The sequence below is a fragment of the Oryctolagus cuniculus genome, chromosome 18 (genome assembly GCF_964237555.1).
Source record: "Oryctolagus cuniculus chromosome 18, mOryCun1.1, whole genome shotgun sequence".
Taxonomy (NCBI): domain Eukaryota; kingdom Metazoa; phylum Chordata; class Mammalia; order Lagomorpha; family Leporidae; genus Oryctolagus; species Oryctolagus cuniculus.
The window spans coordinates 57113894-57133901 of record NC_091449.1 but is presented as its reverse complement, the minus strand read 5'-3'; the positions used below and the strand labels follow the sequence as shown (position 1 = coordinate 57133901).

General features: G+C 42.8%; 1 protein-coding gene across 1 annotated transcript in view; it reads left to right on the top strand.

The window, feature by feature from the left end:
- Positions 1 to 20008, top strand: part of GLG1 (golgi glycoprotein 1) — a 127746-nt gene that overhangs the window by 56834 nt on the left and 50904 nt on the right. Inside the window, exons 2-6 of the mRNA XM_002711721.5 lie at positions 985 to 1017; positions 9699 to 9785; positions 14048 to 14263; positions 17969 to 18172; positions 19657 to 19728. Of these exons, the coding sequence (XP_002711767.2) occupies positions 985 to 1017; positions 9699 to 9785; positions 14048 to 14263; positions 17969 to 18172; positions 19657 to 19728 (612 nt within the window). The remainder of the gene's footprint in view (positions 1 to 984; positions 1018 to 9698; positions 9786 to 14047; positions 14264 to 17968; positions 18173 to 19656; positions 19729 to 20008) is intronic.

Sequence of the window (20008 nt, the reverse complement as noted above, 5' to 3'; positions counted from 1 at the left end):
CCCTGCACCCCATGGGAGACCAGGAAAAGCACCTGGCTCCTGGCTCCTGCCATCGGATCAGCGCGGTGCACCGGCCGCAGCGCGCCGGCCACGGCGGCCATTGGAGGGTGAACCAACAGCAAAGGAAGACCTTTCTCTCTGTCTCTCTCTCTCTCACTGTCCACTCTGCCTGTCAAAAAAAAATTTTTTTTTCAGTTAATTCATTTTAATAGTTGGATACTTTAGCAATTCAAAAGAAGCAGTGCTTTATTGTGGTGCGTATTACTATAGCTGTATCTCCTTTAAGGGTGTGAATGAGGAAACTAAAGGAGATATGCAGTGCAAAGTGCAATATTAGGTAAAACCTAGTAGGTGTTTTGTTTTCATTCATCATAGAATTGAACGTTCATCTTCTCTTTATGTATCTGCCCTTATGAAGAAAGTGAACTCATGTGAATATGTATAGATCCCAACTTTAAAAGACAACTTTCTAGTTTTAAGTATAAACTTACAGAAATTCTGAAGTAGTACATAGAGATCTTTTGTGTCGGTCACCTAGCTTCCCCCAGGGGTGACATTAGACTGATTTTCAAATCACTGACAGACCTTATCTGCACTCTTTAATAAGCCTATGATTTAAATATTTTTTTAAAAGATCTCTTAACTCACTTTAAAGAAAGGACACCTATATTGCACCTGACCCTTTTTAGCTTACAGCATTATGAAGTCTCACGTAATGACCCTAAGTCACCATTTTTTATTGATTTAGTGCATTTTTTTTCCGTCTCCCCCTTTCTACCATGTGTTAGTGAAGGAAAGGGTTTATGTCTCTTAGGTACCTTTCTGGTGTAGCTCTCACCAGCAGTCTAAAAGATAGACTCCATTTTCCTCATTATGTTGAAGAAATACTGAATATTCAGATTTCTTGTTTTGAGCTTATTTCAGGGTGTTTGAAAACTTGAGGTTCTTGTTTTTTAACATCATCTCTTTTTTTTTTCCTTCTAGCCTGAAAATGAAATTTCTTCAGACTGTAATCATGTAAGTATGGGGTTTCTGTATTTCATATGTGCTTTATATAAAAGTTGATAGATTTGGGGATGCTTTTCCTGTTGTTCTGGGAAACATACTTTCTTTGCTTCTCTTAACCTTAAAAGCATGATCCATTTTGTTTAAGGACCATGGTACACTCGGCGAATACCCCTTTGTTGAAGAAACCAAAGTCTGCCAAATAATATTTATGTACTTAAGCTTAATGTTTTCATCTGTTACAGCTACTAAGTAAAAGTATTCTCTGCTGATCAAGTTAGAGCTACAGAATTCCTTTTTTTATTTTTAAGATTTATTTATTTATTTGAAAGGTAGAGGGAGGGAAGGAGAGAGAGAGAGAGAGAAATCTTCCATTTACTGGTTCGCTCCCCAAATGGCCGCAACAACCAAGGCTAGCCCAAGCCGAAGCTAGGAGCCAGTATCTTTTCCTGGTCTCCGACATTAGTGCAGGGGCCCAAGCACTTGGGCTGTTTTCCACTGCTTCCCCAGGCTCATTAGCAGGAACAGGATCTGAAGTGGAGCAGCTGGTACTCACTTTAGCACCACATGGGGGGCCGGCACCGCGGCTCACTAGGCTAATCCTCCACCTAGTGGCGCCGGCATACCGGGTTCTAGTCCCGGTCAGGGCGCCAGATTCTGTCCTGGTTGCTCCTCTTCCAGGCCAGCTCTCTGCTGTGGCCCGGGAGTGCAGTCTAGGATGGCCCAAGTGCTTGGGCCCTGCACCCCATGGGAGACCAGGAGAAGCACCTGGCTCCTGCCTTCGGATCAGCGCGGTGTGCCGGCTACAGCGCGGCGGCCATTGGAGGGTGAACCAACGGCAAAAGAAGACCTCTCTCTCTCTCTCACTGTCTACTCTGCCTGTAAAAACAAACAAACAAACAAACAAAACACCACATGGGATGCCAGTGTTGCAGGCGGCAGCTTTAGTCGTTATGCAATAGTGCCGGCCCCTAGAATTGCACATTTTAGGCTTCTTTCATGGTCATCATACAGTCAACTGTGATCCAGATACCATGATAACACATCAAAAGGAGACCATGATGAAATCATGTCTATGCAAAAAGTGTTGTATATTTTGGGGAAAATCTGTGCTTTGCAGTGGAGACAAAAAAGTGACTTGTGTCAGGGTAGGTTGATGTCAGGAAAGGCTTAATAATAGAGAGTTTGTGCTTGAACTAAAAGAGGCATATGAACCACTCTGTCACAGTGTAGTAGGTGGATTAGACAGGGGACCACCAAAACACAGAGGCAGTTTGGCTGTTTCGGCTAACTATTCATTCTACAGAAAATCTAGATAGGTTAGAGATTTAAAGTATAAAATAAGATCCCCAGAATCCTAGAAGAAAACATGAAGAGAGAGAAGACTTTTACAAACATCACATGACCTCAAGAGATATTTTACATATCTGTTATATATATTACATATATATAAAATTTGATTGCACTAAACATAATCAGCCTTATTTAAAATTATTTGCTGTATGGATTCAAAGGACTATATTCTTTGATGGGAAGTACTGTTAATAAACATAGATGATGGACATGAATATTAGACTATTCACAGGAGAAGAAAAAAATATCTAGTAAACAACAAAACAGTTGATCCTCCCTTATAATAAGAAACATGAAAATTAAAAGAAAAATGGGTATTCTATTTTGTCTACTTGGTTAGCAAATAAAAAAAGTTTGGTAAGTGTACAGTATTGATAATTTAAACATTCTGTAGCTCTCAGATTAAAAAACTACAACCATGGGCCAAATCCTGTCTACTATCTGTTTTTATGTATAATGTCTTCTTGGAATAGCCACATGAATTTCTATATTTTCTGTGGTTGCTTGCCATGCCAAGATAGCAAAGTTGAGTCTTTGGAACAGTGACTGTGGATTTCCTCAAAACTTAAAATGTTTCTAATCCTTTCCGGTTCTTTAGAAGAAGTTTGCTAAATGCTTTTGAAGCCTGTGATTGGGGGAATATAAATAAGAAAAATGTCTTTCTAAAGTAGTCAACTTAAAATGCTTTGGTCCAGCATATATATGATTTTGTCTAACTTTTATTTCTAGAAATTTGTGTATAGTTAAGAGAGTGGATAGTGTTGTGTTTACTAAATGACATTTGTTGTGGCTTTATTATTAAGGCAGAAGATTTGGGGGAACCTCCCAAGTCCATCAGTAGATGGAAACTGAGGAGAAACCCACGTATGTGTGCCTCAAAATCTGGGAAGTGGGAAGGACATGATGTTGAAAAATTGGGAACAAATAGTGCACAGCAGTAGAGAGAGTTGATATAAAATCTGTAGGAAGTAATTGGGAGCAGTTTTGTGGCACAGTGAGTTAAGCCACTGTTTGTAACACTAGCATCTGGTATCAGAGCACCAGTTCAAGTCTTGGCTACTCTGCTTCTGATCCAGCTTCCTGCTGATGTGCCTAGGAGGGCTGCAGAAGATGGCTCAGGTCATTGGGCCCCTGCCACCATGTGGGAGATGGGCATAGAGGTCCTGCTTCCTGGTTTCAGGCTGACCCAGCCCTGTCTGTTGCAGCAGTTTGGGGAATGGGTGGAAGATATTCTCTCCCTCCCTCCCTCCTCTCTCTCTCTCTGTGTTCTGACCTCTTCTGTTAGTTCCTTTTATTTCAAAGCCTACAGGGTATGGTTTCCTCTCTGAGGATTAACAAACCCTCTAACTGGACCAGGCTCATACTAGTTTAGGGGGCCAAAGCTAGTCTAGATTGATGGCTCATTATATGCTCCTTGTAATGTATTAGCATGCTAAATGACGTACCTACCAGCATCCAAGGCAGCAACTAGATTCTGGGAAGTCTCCACTTACTTCCAAGAAAGCCAGGAATATTCCTCTCCTTTGTTGGAATGTACCTCCTCTTTCATTAAATGACCCATATAAAGTTAAACACAGTTCAGAGGCTGGGCCACTCCCCTCCCAGTGAGCCTACACTCTGTGGAGTATGTAATTTCGCTTTCTCAAGAAAACACTTGCTGCTCGCCATTTACTATCTTCTAATCCTGAATTCTTTCTTGAGGCAGAAGCATGAACATCTGCTATCTGATGCTATCTGCTGTCCATGTAAAATGCACTGAAGCCACAGTAGCCCCCAGCTGATCCGCAAGTAGTGAATGAGAGTGCCTGACGCTTTTGCATGCACTGTTCTTTCTGCCTGGAACATTCACCTTGTGTGAATACTCATTTACTGGGTCCCCCTTCCCTTATGGAAAGTAACACCCCCAGCCCCTACTCTGAGACTTTATCATCTAAGTGTTTGTGTATTATCTTTTTCCCTGTCAAAGAATGTAAACTCTAGCTCCTTGAGTGCAAGAATTTAGCCCTTGGGCCAGCATTGTGGCACAATAGGTTGAGGCTACCTGTGACACCTGCATCCTGTGAGGGGCAGTTTACGTCCAGGCTACTCCACTTCTGATCCAGTTCCCTGCTAATGCACCTGGGAAAGCAGCTGAGGATGGTCCAAGTGCCTGGGCCCCTGCCACCCATGTGAGAGACCCAGATGGCTCCTGGCTTAAGCCTGACCCCTCCCTGGCTGTTGTGGTCATTTGGGGAAGTGAACCAGCAGTTAGAAGATCTCTATTTCTTTCTCTCCCTATCTCACTCTGCCCTTCAAATAAATAAAATCTTAAAAATTTTAAAAAGATAAATGTTATTTTGGTACAAAACGATTTTTGAAATCCATGCACAGACAAGTCTTTAAAGAGTTAGTAGACAATGGTGTTATGAAAAAACTATCTGTGGATTTCAAAGTTGTTTTGCACCAAATAAAACTTACCTTCTAATTTCATCTTTCATAAACTTGTTGAAGTACCCTTGTATAATGAAGGTATTTTGGCAGAATATGCCATTTTTAAAATAGAATCAATAGCGTAAACACTGAAGATCTATCATGATTTTACTATTTTGGAAGGACATAGATCAGTAGGAAGGGTATAAGGCTTCGTTGCTCATCTTCTACATTGTAAGGTAGTATCTAAGGTAAGGTAATATCTAAAACTGACAAGTCAAGAAATAATAGTTTAAGCATATTACTTAAAAATGTGGAGTTGGGCCTGTTGTTGTGGTGTAGTGAGTAAAGCCACCACTTGCAGTGCTGGCATCCCACATGGGAGCTTGTTCAGGTCTTGGCTGATCCAATTCTGATCCAGCTCTCTGCTGATGGTCTGGAAAAGCAGCAGAAGATGGCCCAGGTGCTTTGACCCCTGCACCCATGTGAGGAACCTTGAAGAAGCTCCTGGCTCCTGGCTTTGGTCTGTGGCCATCTGGGAAGTGAACCAATGGATAGAAGATCTGTCTCTCCCTCTCTCTCTGTAACTCTCACTTTCAAATAAATAATTTTTTAAAAAATATGGAGGTAATTACCATAAGAAATAGGAATTTACAGTGTTTACCTCTGGGTAGTATGTAGGACTTTATTATTTAAGTTTTTTAAATAAAATATCACTTGGACCATTTTCCACTGTTTTCCCCAGGCCATTAGCAAGGAGCTGGATCAGAAGTAGAGCAGCCAGGGCATGAACTGGTGTCTGTATGGTATGCTAGCATTGCAAGTGGTGGCTTTACCTGCTACACCACAATGCTGGCCCAGTATGTAGGACTTTAGAAAGGAACTTCGTAGTGACCTGATAGTCTTGTCTTTTGTTTTTTTGTTTTTTGTTGTTTTTTTTTTGTTTTGTTTTGTTTTGTTTTGTTTTGTTTTTTAGTGCTTAGATACTAATTTTTATTTATTTGAATGGCAGAGCAACAGAAAAAGATTTTTCCATCTGCTATTTACTCCCCAAATTCCTGTAATAGCCAGAGCTGGGCTAGGCTGAAGCCAGGAGCCAGGAGCTCAATCCAGATCTCCCTCGTAGGTGGCAGGGACTCAGGTACTTGAGCCATCATGTACTGTCTCCCAGGTGCAGTAGTAAGAAACTGGATCAGAAGTTGAAGCTGGACTCTATTCCAGGCACTCCAATATGGGATAAAGGTGTTCCAAGAAACATTTTAACCTGCTGTACAACGCCTGCTTCCTGTTTTTTTTTTGTTTGTTTGTTTGTTTTTTAAGATTTTATTATTTGAGAGATGGAATTATAGAGGGAGGAATGGAGGAAGGGAGAGAGAAAGATCTTCCATCTGCTGATTCACTCCCCAGATGGCCGCAACAGCTGGAGCTGGACTGATCTGAAACCAGGAGCCAGAAGCTTCCTCCAGGTCTCTCACATGAGTTCAGGGGCCCAAGTACTTGGGCCAGCTTCTGCTGCCTTCCTGGGCCTTAAGCAGAGAGCTGGATCAGAAGAGAAGCAGCTGGGACATGAACCAGCTCCCTTGTTTTGGTTTTTAAAGATAGGTTTGATATAAAATTATTAAGGGTGGATGGAAGAGGAAAAAGATAAAACAAACTGTAGGCTGTATTTTTAAAGAGCTTGAACATGAAGAGCCACTCCCCTGCCCCACATATCCTAGTCCTGTAATTACTTCATAGTGTGTTTCTCAAATATATACCATGTTCTTCCATCCAAATCAATTCTTGCCTCTTAACTGGTCAGTAATCTCCCTCAGTCTTGTGCTTCTCCCAATTGTAATCAGATGTGTTGCCTTCTGTAGTTAAAATAAACCATTTGCTGACCAGTTCCTTTAATATAAAATTTTTATTTTTTTATTTTTATTTTTTGACAGGCAGAGTGGACAGTGAGAGAGAGAAAGGTCTTCCTTTTGCTGTTGGTTCACCCTCCAATGGCCGCCACGGCTGGCACGCTGCAGCCAGCGCATCGCGCTGATCCGAAGCCAGGAGCCAGATGCTTCTCCTGGTCTCCCATGCAGGTGCAGGGCTCACTACTCCCGGGCCATAGCAGAGAGCTGGCCTGGAAGAGGGGCAACCGGGACAGAATCCGGCGTCCCAACTGGGACTAGAACCCGGTGTGTCGGTGCCGCAGGGGGAAGATTAGCCTAGTGAGCTGCGGCGCCAGCCCTTTAATATAAAATTTACAGAGCAAGCATCTAACCTAGTGGGTCAGACCCTGAATCCCATGTTGGAGTACCTGGGTTTAATTCCTAACTCTGTCCTGACTCCAGCTTCCTGCAAATGCAGACCCTGAGAGGAAGCAGTAGTGTCTCAAGAAGTCAGGTTTGTGCCACCCAGACTCATCCGGGGAAACCTGGATTGCATTCCTAGCTCCCAACTTCAGTCCCAGCTGTTGTGAGCGTTTGGGGAGTGAATCAGCAAATGAGGGAGCAATGTTACTCTGTCTTCCCCCGCCCCAGTCTCTTAAGGAAATAAATAAATTTAATAATAAATAAAAGACCAGAAAATAGATTAGGTTGCCAGAGAATAGGGGTGAGAGCATGAAGAATGATAGAATGGGTTTAATGTTTCTGTTGGGTGTGAAGAGAATGTTCTAGAATTAGAAAATGGTGATAGTTGTGCAGCTTTACAAAAAGTAAAAAGTACTGAATTGTGCACTTTAAAAAGTAAATAAATAACAGTGAACATATTTCCCTGAATTCCAGCCTTGTCTTTGAATTGTTGAATTCATCTCAGGAGGCCCAAAATCCTTTCAGTCCCGCTTTTATGCCCATTTTCAGTTTGGCCTAATATGTCCTATTGAAGATAAGAGTTTTTGTTTTTGCAGGGATGAGAAGAAATCCTACTCTTTCTAAGATTTATTCATTTATTTGAAAGGCAGAGTGACAGAGTGATCAAATTGGTCTAATTCCTAAATGGCCTCAACAGCTGAGGCTTGGTCACATAGAAGCCAAGAGCCTGGGACTCCTTCTGGGTATCCCACGTGGTTGTCAGGGGCCCAAGGACTTGGACCATCTTCTGCTACTCTACCAGGTGCATTATTAGGGAGTTGTATCCACAGCGAAACAACCAGGACTCCAACTGGTGCTCTGATATGGCTTGCTGGTGTCCCTGTGATGGCTTAACCTTGCTACACCACAGCACCAGCCCCGCTGGGTTATTTCTTCACCAACTCCTCGGCACTCACCCAGAATTGGCTGCTCTGTCTGTCATTCCTAATGTTCTTTATTTGGACCCCTTTTCTACTTCTAAAAAGTATGTATGGCCATGTCACCAGCATTGTTTTCCTTTGGCTAACTCCCCATTACTCCAGGGTTAAAGTTAAGACATGGCACACAAGGGCTTTCTGATCTGACTGTGGCTTGCCTGTCCAGAGTTATCCTCTGCTGGTCTTGGGATTCCTCTAACTCACCCTGCTCCCAGGCATGCTGTTTCATTTACTTAAACCAGTCTTCTTCCTGTGCTTCAATCTAACTACTGGTTTCACTTAAATAGCCTTTTCTCTGTTGAGTGCTCCCTAGCCAAACCCCATCCCATCCCAGCCCAGAGCCCTCTTCCCCTGCACTCCTGTCACACCTGGGGATGCCTTCACTACGTCCTACAGCTGATCATAGCCACCCACTGGACAGCCTCTTACTTTCTACTTCTGTTTGTTCTCCTGGTTCCTAACACCATGCCTAGAACACAGTCAACAAATGCTCACCTTGGTTTTCTCCAGGAGCCTGTGGTGCTCCAGGACATCAGACTGTGTGTGGTGCGTGGTAATGGGTGCTCAGGAGATGCTGACCTTCCATCTTGGAGTATGGCAGTCAGAAAGAAAAGAATGGCCCTTCCAGCAAACATCTATTCATATCCTGCATCATGCCAAGTTTTGCTCTGTCTCTCTATCCGAATAGTTTTAAGGGCTGATTTTTGCTACTTTTCAGAAATCAGACCATTTAATGAAGTTTTTAATTTGAAGCTACAAAGATAAAAGTAATATTCAGCCCTCACCTGAGCATAATAAGGTTTTAGGCTGCTTCTAGTTTAGCAAATGTTAGAATAGATGTGTAAAATGCAACTTACAGTATTTGTGTCAAGTGTTTTAAAGGAATGAAGATAGATATTGCTGGGAGTTAGACTCCAGGTGACTCACTTTGATAAAAACGATCTGTGAAAGCACTGTCAATTATGAAATCTGAAACTGAACCCAGCAGATCTAAACTCTTGGGTTAGACTTTTTGGTTTAAGCAGAATTTAACTTGGATAACTTATCTATAGTTTTCTTTGAAAGGGCAGGCATTTGGCACAGTAATTAAAATGAGGCTTGGGATACCTGCATCCCATATCATAATGCCTGGGTTCGAGTCCTGGCTCTGCTTGCAGTTCTACCTAATGCTAACCTCTGAGGAAGCAAGTGATGATGGCTCAAGTGCTTGGTTCTCTGCCACCCACAAGGGAGACCCAGGTTCAGTTCCAGGCTCCTGGCTTTGGCCTGGCCCGGCCCTGTCTATTGCAGGCATTTGAGGAGTAAACTATGCCAACAGGAAGATTTTTCTCCCTCTGTGTATATTTTATAAAAATAATATATCATTTTCTTTGAAAACTTGATCAGGGATTTTAATATTTATTTTAAAATAATTTTTAATTCATACCTTAAATTGTCCTTAAAGAGAAATGTATGTCAAAATGCTAATACTTTAATTTTGTCTGCAGTTTTTTCCTTTTTATCTTTGAATGCAATGGTGTTTTATCTTTCTGTTTGTTACCTCACAGGGAATATGTTGTATCTGACTCTCTACAATAGACTTTTGTCATTTATAGTAACTGTTGATAAATTGCATACTACTCTAACGGAATTTTCCCCCTTTTTTCTATTTTTCTCTTGTACCTAGTTATTGTGGAATTACAAGCTGAACCTAACTACAGATCCCAAATTCGAGTCTGTGGCCAGAGAAGTTTGCAAATCTACCATATCAGAGGTAGGCTATTGAAAAGAGTGTGATGGATGTTTAGTAACTGAAGAGAGAATTACATCGTTGAGCAGACCAGTCATTAAGAGAGGAATGACTCAGTTACTTTACTTGTCTGAGGATTCACATCTGTCTTGTTGGAGAGCTAGGAAGCAGGGTGTAATTAGACTTCTTTTTGTTAGCATCCACCTACACTTGGAGGAGGATGCTATTGACTGAAACAGTTGGAGATGAGGTTCTGTTGGTCCCTAGACAGCCAGTGTACTGCTGAGGTCATCAGTGCTGCTCGCACACATCTCACAGTTGCCAGATCTGAGGCACGTGACACTGGTTTCCCTGGGAGGCTTGCAGACACTGCTCAGTGTCCTGGCTGTGCAGCTGGATCCACTGAACCCCAGCAGCATATGCTTCAGATTATAGGAGCTTGTGATGAAAAGGGTAAGGATATGATTATGTATATTGTTATAAATTGATACGGAGGATAAAAACTAAAACAATTAGTGAAAATTTTAGCTCTGCAGAGATGATAATGGGAGAAATTCTGAATTATTTTTCATAGCTTAATGTAAACAACAATTGATATTAATGAACATCATGCTACTTCAAATGTTGGGTTTGGTTTTGCCTTTTTTTTTTTTTTTTTTTTTTTAAAGAATCAGGAATAGGAACCTCCAGAAAGCCAAAGATTTCTGCATAATGAATGATGAGAATCTCAGAGAGAACAGTTCTTAATTTTCTACCCCCAAGTTATAGTTGCAGGTCTTGTGCCATTCTAATCTGTCTTCAAACTGACTCTATTGACAGCTTTTGTCAGGGCCACATTGTCCGGAGCTCTTAGGGAGCACCTTGCCCCACCTGGCTAAGCCCTTAGCTGTGTTCCTCGCTTACACATCGTTATGGGGTCCTCTTGTCTTCCTCAGACCTGCTAATACTAGATCAGATATCTTCTCATCTTTAAAGCAGTGACCCTTTCTGTTTACCTGGGAGCTTTGGGATAGAACAGTATGTGCTTGAATAACTGACCTTTAGCCCTTTACATTAGTATTCTACATCTCAGACTCCTCTAGCGACCTCTGTGACTGAACCGCTCAGGTAAAGTATCAAGGGCAGTGATGTTTGCTTAATAACAAAAAGAAATACTAACAAATGGTCTTGGGCTTGAACTTTAAATATTTGTGCATTCCTGCTATATTATGGAACTATCAGAGTATAAAAAGGTGGGATTTTTGTTTTTTTGGCACATTAGTATACTTACATGCAAACATAAAGGTGTTCATTATGCCCCATTTTGCGTCAGTATTAAATGTATACCAATTTGAATTCTGTGTGGAAATTTGGTTCAGAGTATTTCCATACTTGCCATATTAATTTCACTCTGCATTCGCTGCTTCCTTATAATGTCTATATAATGAAGGTCCTCTGTGACCTTTTGAGGTGTTGCAGTTTTGTAAAAGATTGAAGTGACCAGGATACTTCTCCCTTTCTACTGGGAGATTATACTCAAGTCAGGAAAATTGAACTCAGAAGAACATAGTTCCCAGCAAACCATTTTATTATACATCTTCCTCCAATCTTCTTTTAAAATTTTTGAATCATCCTTTGAGGGAGAAAATAACATCAGAAGAGTTGTTTGCAAACCACAGACAAGCTGATTTTCTCTTGGGAACTGCGCCCAATACCACCTGCCTGCCTTCCACCTCATGTCAGCTAGAGCGTGACTGCAAGTGTTTCCAGTGACACCTTGTGTGTCTGCTCCCCAGGCACTTCCCATTGACTCCTGTTCTTAAATGTGTCAGTGGTTTAATGCTGTTTTTGCTGTTAGTCTTAGAAGTTTAATAAGAGAGAAGCAATAAATGTGGTTCAGCAGAATGGTTGAACAAAAGCATGAATTTCTCATTTGCACACTACACCTTGTTGTAATTAGTGGTGAACTGGAATACAAATAGGTACCAGGTCTCTGTTTCAGTAAAATCCAAAGTGATTGAAGCTAAACTGTACGTGTGATTTCTTACTGGGACAGTCATTCAAAATATCTTCTGTTTTTCTTTTTCTTTTTTTTTAATTTTAAATTGTTCAATATTAAGATATGGAGGCTTTCCTGCTATAATTTTAAAATGCAGGTGTCTGCCACTGGTCTATTTTTTATCCAGGACTTTTTCTGTGATTGAATTAGAAATGCTGAGATTTTTGAGAGAACTTACTCCTCCTCTTTCACTTTAGAAAATGTTTTGCTCAAAAAAAAAAAAAAAAAACTTTCCCTGGAAATAAATTCATAATATACATTCATGGCTCCCTTTTTTAAGCATCTCACACACGCACACACACACATACACACAAACTGAAAGAATTGCATTCATCTCTCTCTCTTTTTTTTTAAAAGATTTATTTATTTGTCTGAAAATCAGGGTTATAGTGCCGCCTGCAGTGCTGGCATCCCATATGGGCCCAAGTCCATCTTCCTCTGCCTTCCCAGGCCATAGCAGAGAGCAGGATCAGAATTGGAGCAGCCAGGACTCAAACCGGCACCCATATGGGATGCCGGTACTGCAGGCGGCAGCTTTACCCACTACACCACAGCACTGACCCCTCATTCATCTCTTTTGTTGGAGGCCTCTGCTGTTTCTGGAGCCAGTGTGTGACTATTTACTTATATTCCCAAATCTGCTTCTTTAAAAGTAAACACAATTGTCTGTCTTAAACTGAGTTCTTAACTTGTTCCCAGTTTGACCCCGGGTGTAGACACGAAGAGACCCGGATGGTCAGTGGGAGGTTTGTCCTTCACTGATACCTTTCGGAAAAGGAAAACATCTTTGTCACATGTGCCTACTTTCAGTAGTTGGTATTGTAGGAGAAAATTGTCGCTACTGGTTTCAAAATGTCAATGAAACACTTTTTTATCTTCAAAACGAATATTTACATTTGTCTGCATCCTCTGAATGAAAATGCTACTCTGTGTCTAATTTCCCTGCACGCAATAGACTTTTTCCAAACAACCTTCTCTGCTTTATAATTCCAGCTTTTAACCCTGTAAGTAGATTTCAGGCTTTTATGCCTGAATTTCAGCGTCTGGGGAGCCAGTTTGCTTTATTAGTAGTTGTGGTTTGGCATGTACTTTGTGGGAACACTAGCCATGTGGAGTCACTCTGTGCTTGATCCACTGGATTACAAGTCTAAGCCACCCAGACTAGCTTTGCAGCAGCCTTTGCCTCCCAGCTTTCGTACTGGACATCATCCGAAACATGTTTCTGTTCCAGACCACACTGGTTAAGCTTGGATTCTACTAAATTAAAAAACATGTGTCCAAATCCATAGCCTATTCAGAGCACATTAATATCATGCCAAGAAGTAACGTGCCTGCCTTCCTGTCTCCTCTTGGCCTCTGGGCTCACCTAACGGCAGTACTTTGCTGTGTAGCTTGGCTTGGGACGTGCCGCTGGACTGCTGGTCCAGCGCAGCTTTCCAGAGCTAGTTCCTCGATTCGTCTCACTGTCCACTGCGTTCTTCTCCGCGAGACTCTGACTGAAGCTGTAGGTGCTAAGAACTGTTTTTACGTCATCTAGAGATGAACTCTGTGGAAGCATTTGGACAGGCTTTGACTTTCTTGCAAAAACACATTAGTCAGGTATGTCCTAGAAGGCACAGCAATCTAAGTAGAGATGGTGTTGCTCCCCGTCTTCGCGGAGGAACGACACAGGACCCTGCGCTGTTCTTTTGTCTGCTCGGCCCTTCCCGGGTTTGCTGCTGGTTCTTCCCGGCTTGGCTACCGTCCCTTCCACCTCCGTGGAAGGGCGGTGCCCCCTGCCACTTTCCCCACTTCCGCGGGGGAGCGGCACACCGCCGGCCGGCTCTCTCGGGGGCTGCACAGGTGTTCCTTCAGATAGATGTTCCTGGTGCATGTTGTCTCTCTCCTCCTTTATAGTCCTCTTCCACCAATCCCAACTCTGCTACTCACACGCCGAGCACGCTGCTCTCCTCCAATCAGGAGCAGGATCAGCTCCTGCAGGTTATTGGTCGAACTGGAGGCAGCTGCGTAGACGCTGTTTCCTCCTCTCCCAGCGCCATATTGTGGGAGAGCAGATGCATAGAATAAGTCTTAATTCCAGTAACTTAGTCTAGTCCGAGTTGCTCCCCACAAGATGGTACAGTGTTTTTCTTTAAAGTGTGTTTATTTCTAAACATTTTTTTATCTGCCACATAAAGAGATCAGGAAATCAGCAGGAAAATATGTGAGCGTGGAACACTTGTATAAACAGCCACTTTGTTTTGAGCAGATTAAAGAATGCGCTGATGAACCAGTGGGGAAAGGCTACCTGGTCTCCTGCTTGGTGGATCACCGTGGCAACATTACTGAGTATCAGTGTCACCAATACATCACCAAGATGACAGCCATCATCTTCAGTGATTACCGGTTAATCTGTGGCTTCATGGACGACTGCAAAAATGACATCAACATTCTGAAATGCGGCAGCATTCGGCTTGGAGAAAAGGTACCCACTGCATTGACTTCACCAGTAGTAAGATCTTAGAGGTTTGATGAATGGAAAGCTAGGGATAGCTTGCAGAGGGAACATTGAGGACCAGAGGTGGCCTTAAAGTTGAAATGAAAGAAACTTGCTCAGGCATTCTAACCTTCAAAGCTAGTTGGCCTGGGTATACCTTTCATGTGTTCGTAGCAGAATGTTTCCAAACAGTATAAGGTAGCATCTGCCAAGATAGTGGGGTCATCACAACAGTAGCGCAGTCACCAGTAAGGAGAAGCTCTTCTGTCTTTATTTATCTCTCTTCTGCCTTTATTTTGGGTTTTGGATGTCATATCCAGTTCCAGCCCTCACCTCGTTCAAATCTCCCCAGTGTTTCAGATACACAGAGAGGTTGTCAAAAAGTTTGTGAAAAATGTCTATTATAAAAAAACTGCATATGGGAGCCAGCGTTGTGATGTAGTAGGTGGAGCCGCTGCCTGCAGTGCCAGCATCCTATATGGGCGCCTGCCTCTCCACTTCCTATCCAGCTCCCTGCTGATGTGCCTGTGAAGGCAGCGGAAGATGGCTCACACATTTGGGCCCTGCCATCAACGTGGGAGACCTGGAAGAAGCTCCTGGTCCCTGACTTTCACCAGGCCCAGTACTGGTCATTGCAGCCATCTGAGGAATGGACCAACAGATCTTTCTCTGTGTCTCTTCATTTATCTCAGTAACTTTTTCAAAATTAATAAATAAATCTTTAAAAAAATACAAGAAAAACTACCTATGAATTTCAAACCCTTTTTCCACCAAAATAAACTTATCTTTTAACTCTGTTTTTCAACAGACTTTTTTACTTATTTATTTTTTAAAAATTTATTATTTTTTTTATTTGAAAGAGTTATAGAGAGAGGCAGAGAGAGAAAGAGGTCTTCCATCAGCTGGTTCACTCCCTAGATGGCTGCAATGGCTGGAGCTGCGCCTATCTGAAGCCAGGAGCCAGGAGCTTCTTCCAGGTCTCCCACGTGGGTGCAGGGGCCCAAGGACTTGGGCCATCTTCTATTGCCTTCCTAGGCCTTAAGCAGAGAGCTGGATCAGAAAAGGAGTAGCTGGGACTAGAACCAGCACCATATGGGATGCCAGGGCTTTAACCAGCTGCTCCACAGCGCCAGCCCCTCCACAGACTTTTTTATGTACCCTCTTTGCAGGAATCAGTAATAACACTTTTTCATTTATGTGGTTGGTGGTCTACAGTGTGGAATAGGCCATTATGTTTCTCCACAGGTCTTTTGTAGTGATTCTTGCCTGTTGACCACCAAGGTAGCAGCTGATCAGCTTCCCCCAGCTCTAAATTTCAGTACCAAACCAGCTTCTAACTGCTGGTATGAGTTCTCTAATCTTGCTGTATATATACGTCACTGTTTGCATAAAAACAGTGGTTAGCACACACAGGACTCTTAATGGCACTCGTATGGGATGCAGGCATCACAGGCAGTGGCTTACCCACTATGCCACAATGCTGGCCCCAAAAGGAGTCTCTTGTATATTGTAAACAATACATGGTAGTTTCTCTCTAAATTTCTCCTGCCGTCTGTTTGTTTCTCCTTTGGTGTAAATGCAAAGGCTTTCCTTCTGCTGGTCACTCCCCAGATGGCTACACCGGCTGGGAATGGACCAAAGCCAGAAACCAGGAGCTTAATCCAGGTGTCTCCCAAGGTTGGCAGGGGCCCATGCACTCAGGCCAGCTTCCGATGCTTTCCAAGCACATTAACAGGGAGCTGGATCAGAAATGGAGCAGCTAGGACATGAACTGGCACTCACATGTGATGCTGGCATTACAGGCGGCAACTTAACTCACTGCACCACAATGCCAGCCCCTAAAGTATATCTTAAGAGTTCTAGAAGGCCGGCGCCGCGGCTCACTAGGCTAATCCTCCGCCTTGCGGCGCCGGCACACCGGGTTCTAGTCCCGGTTGGGGCGCCGGATTCTGTCCTGGTTGCCCCTCTTCCAGGCCAGCCCTCTGCTGTGGCCAGGGAGTGCAGTGGAGGATGGCCCAGGTGCTTGGGCCCTGCACCCCATGGGAGACCAGGAAAAGCACCTGGCTCCTGGCTCCTGCCATCGGATCAGCGCGGTGCGCCGGCCGCAGCGCGCCGGCCTCGGCGGCCATTGGAGGGTGAACCAATGGCAAAGGAAGACCTTTCTCTCTGTCTCTCTCTCTCTCTCACTGTCCACTCTGCCTGTCAAAAAATAAAAAAAAAAAAAAAAAAAAAAAAAAGAGTTCTAGAAGATTGGGGCTCCTGAATGAAAAATATTTAAGGGAAATTCCTTATATTTTAGGTGAATAAATACTTCTAGTTTCTATGGGGGTGATGTATAATTAAATATAATTGTTTTAGGAAAACTCTCCAAAGCAGTATATAAATGGTGACAATTTTTGTGATTCACATTAAAATAAACTTAAAACGTTAGAGAGTATTAATAATGTCACAGACTTAGTGTTGGGGTGGTCATGGATAGTATAGAGTAGAAAAAGAAGAAAGAAGGTATCTAACTTCTTTTCTCAAGGGATTTTCCAGTTTTTTCTTTTTTAACTGGCTAAAAGCACTATTATTTGAGAAATGCCTAGCTCTTAGAAGTAAATCAAGATAAATTTGTGATTTTATTTCAGTATTGAATGAGCTATGATCAGAGTGTTGAACCAATATCATCTTTTAAGAATTTCCTTTCTTTCTTTTTTTTTCTTTTTCTTATTTATTTATTTATTTATTTATTTATTTATTTTTGACAGGCAGAGTGGACAGTGAGAGAGAGAGAGACAGAGAGAAAGGTCTTCCTTTTTTGCCGTTGATTCACCCTCCAATGGCCGCCATAGCCGGCGCACTGCAGCCGGCGCATCGTGCTGATCTGAAGCCAGGAGCCAGGTGCTTTTTCCTGGTCTCCCACGTGGGTGCAGGGCCCAAGGACTTGGGCCATCCTCCACTGCACTCCCGGGCCACAGCAGAGAGCTGGCCTGGAAGAGGGGCAACCGGGACAGAATCCAGCGCCCCGACCGGAGGATTAGCCTATTGAGCCACGGCGCCGGCCGCTTTTTTTTTTTTTTCTTTTTTTTCAAAGACTTGTTTTATTTATTTGAAAAACAGAGTTACAGAAAGAGGTAGACACAGAGAGAGAGATCGTCCATCTGCTGGTTCACTTCCCAGTCAGCCGCAACAGCCAAAACTGCACCGATCTGGAACCAGGAGCCGGAAGCTTCTTCCGGGTCTCCCACGTGGGTGCAGGGGCCCAAGGACTTGGGCCATCTTCTACTGTTTTCCCAGGCCATAGCAGAGAGTTGGATTGGAAGAGGAGCAGCTGGGACTAGAACCAGCACCCATATGAGATGCTGGCGCTTTAGGCCAAGACTAACCCACTGCACCACAGTGCCAGCCTCTTAAGAATTTTCTGACATTGAAATTTCAGGTTCCTGGTTCTAGCACTACGTGAGCTATACTTATAATTCCAAGGACCTCTATTTTTGTTTATATATCATATGTATATTGTAACCAGTTGTTATTAAGGGCATTTTCTTTTAACTTCTATAATGTGATTGATTTCTTAATACAACATCAATAAACTAGCTATGTATTGCTTGGGTTTTTTGTTTGCTTTACTTTTTTTGCTAACTAAATGATGTTTATTTAAAACCTATATGGTATAAGTTTTAAAATATTCACGTTCCTTGTATTTTATAGGATGCACATTCACAAGGTGAAGTGGTGTCGTGTTTGGAGAAGGGCCTGGTGAAGGAAGCAGAGGAGAAAGAACCCAAGATTCAAGTGTCTGAACTATGCAAGAAGGCAATTCTTCGAGTGGCTGAGCTGTCCTCTGATGACTTTCATTTGGATCGGCATTTATATTTTGCTTGCCGAGATGATCGAGAGCGTTTTTGTGAAAATGTGAGTCAGTTCAGAAGCTGTTCTTTTTTTCTTCTTAAATATAGTAAATTCTGTACTCCAGAATAAAACAGACCATCACAAGCCCTTCATGAAAGGAAGGTGGAATTGGTTCCAGCCTAATGCAGTAGTGTTGGCTGCTCATCCTTGATGATCTAACACCTAGTTAGCAGCTGGATGCTGACTGTCCCAGCATGTGTTTCTGCTGCTTTGTCTCTCTTCTTAATTTCTTTTTTTTCTTTCTTTTTTTTTTTTAAGATTTATTTATTTATTTGAAAGGCAGAGTTATAGAGGGAGAGGGAGAGAGAGATCTTCCATCTGCTGGTTCATTCCCCAAATGGCCACAGTGGCCAGAGCTGAGCCAATCCGAAGCCAGAAACCAGGAGCTTCTTCCAGGTCTCCATGTGGGTGCAGGGGCCCAAGCACTTGGGCCATCTTCCACTGCTTTCCCAGGTTCATTTGCAGGGAGCTGGATCGGAAGTGAAGCAGCCAGGACTTGAACTTGAATTAATCTGCTGAGCCACAGTGCTGGCCCCTGTCTTCTCAATTCCTGTTCTTATAAGTTTGCTTGGCTGGCACTGCGGCTCACCAGGCTAATCCTCCGCCTGCGGCGCCGGCACCTCGGGTTCTAGTCCCAGTTGGGGCGCCAGGTTCTGTCCCAGTTGCTTCTCTTCCAGTCCAGCTCTCTGCTGTGGCCCGGGAAGGCAGTAGAGGATGGCCCAAGTGCTTGGGCCCTGCACCTGCATGGGAGACAGGAGGAAACACTTGGCTCCTGGCTTCAGATCGGCGCAGCACGCCGACCGTAGCAGCCATTTGGGGGATGAACCAACAGAAGGAAGACCTTTTTCTCTGTCTCTCTCACTGTCTAACTGCCTGTCAAAAAAACCAAAAACAACAACAAGAAAAAGTCTGCTTCATGTATGAGCATCTTATTTTATGGTAAGAACTCTGCTCATACCTACTCAGTGACTTCAGCTTTGATGCAGTGCATATTTATATGTTTTTGGCTAAGGTGAATAAAACAAAAGGTGTCTAACTTTTAAAACCAAATCTTTGATTACTACCTGCTGCTCCTATAGAACAACTTTCTAACACTGTAAGTAGAATAGTATCCACCTTTACAACAGAGGACCCAGGGTGACTTGTGAGTACTGCTACCCTGCCTGCTGCTTTGAATTAACAGAGCCACTAGTAAGAGTTTTATTGGCTCTGTCATAAACTAAGAAAGGAGACTCAATCTAACATTGTTTTGGTTTCCTAATTAACATTATATCTGGGAACAAATGACAGTAGCCAAACATCATGAAAATTTTTTTTCATCTTTATTACAGTCACTGTTTTCTTTCAAAGGCTACTCAGTTTTATAAATGGCTAAGTCATTTACCCTCAAATACTATTTAATAGGAATTTCTGTATGAGATTGTGGATAATACACAGTGTAACTATGTAAGTAATGGTAATAATGATAAGTATGTTCCATCCTCCAGACACAAGCTGGTGAAGGCAGAGTGTATAAGTGCCTCTTTAACCATAAATTTGAAGAATCCATGAGTGAAAAGGTCAGTATTACTTTGAAACAAATGAATATTTCGTTAATTTTGTTAAAAGCTTTCTCAAATCCTCTTAATACTTTTTCTTTTTTTTTTTAATAAATGATTCATTTTTTATTTGAAAGGCATAGCTACAGAGGGAGAGACAGAGATCTTCAGTCTGTTGGTTCACTCCCCAAATGGCCACAATACCCAGAGCTGGGCTGTGCTGAACCCAGGAACCTGGAGTTCCATCCAGTTCTCCTACATGTGTGACAGGGGCCCAAGCACTTGGGCCATCTTCTGCTTT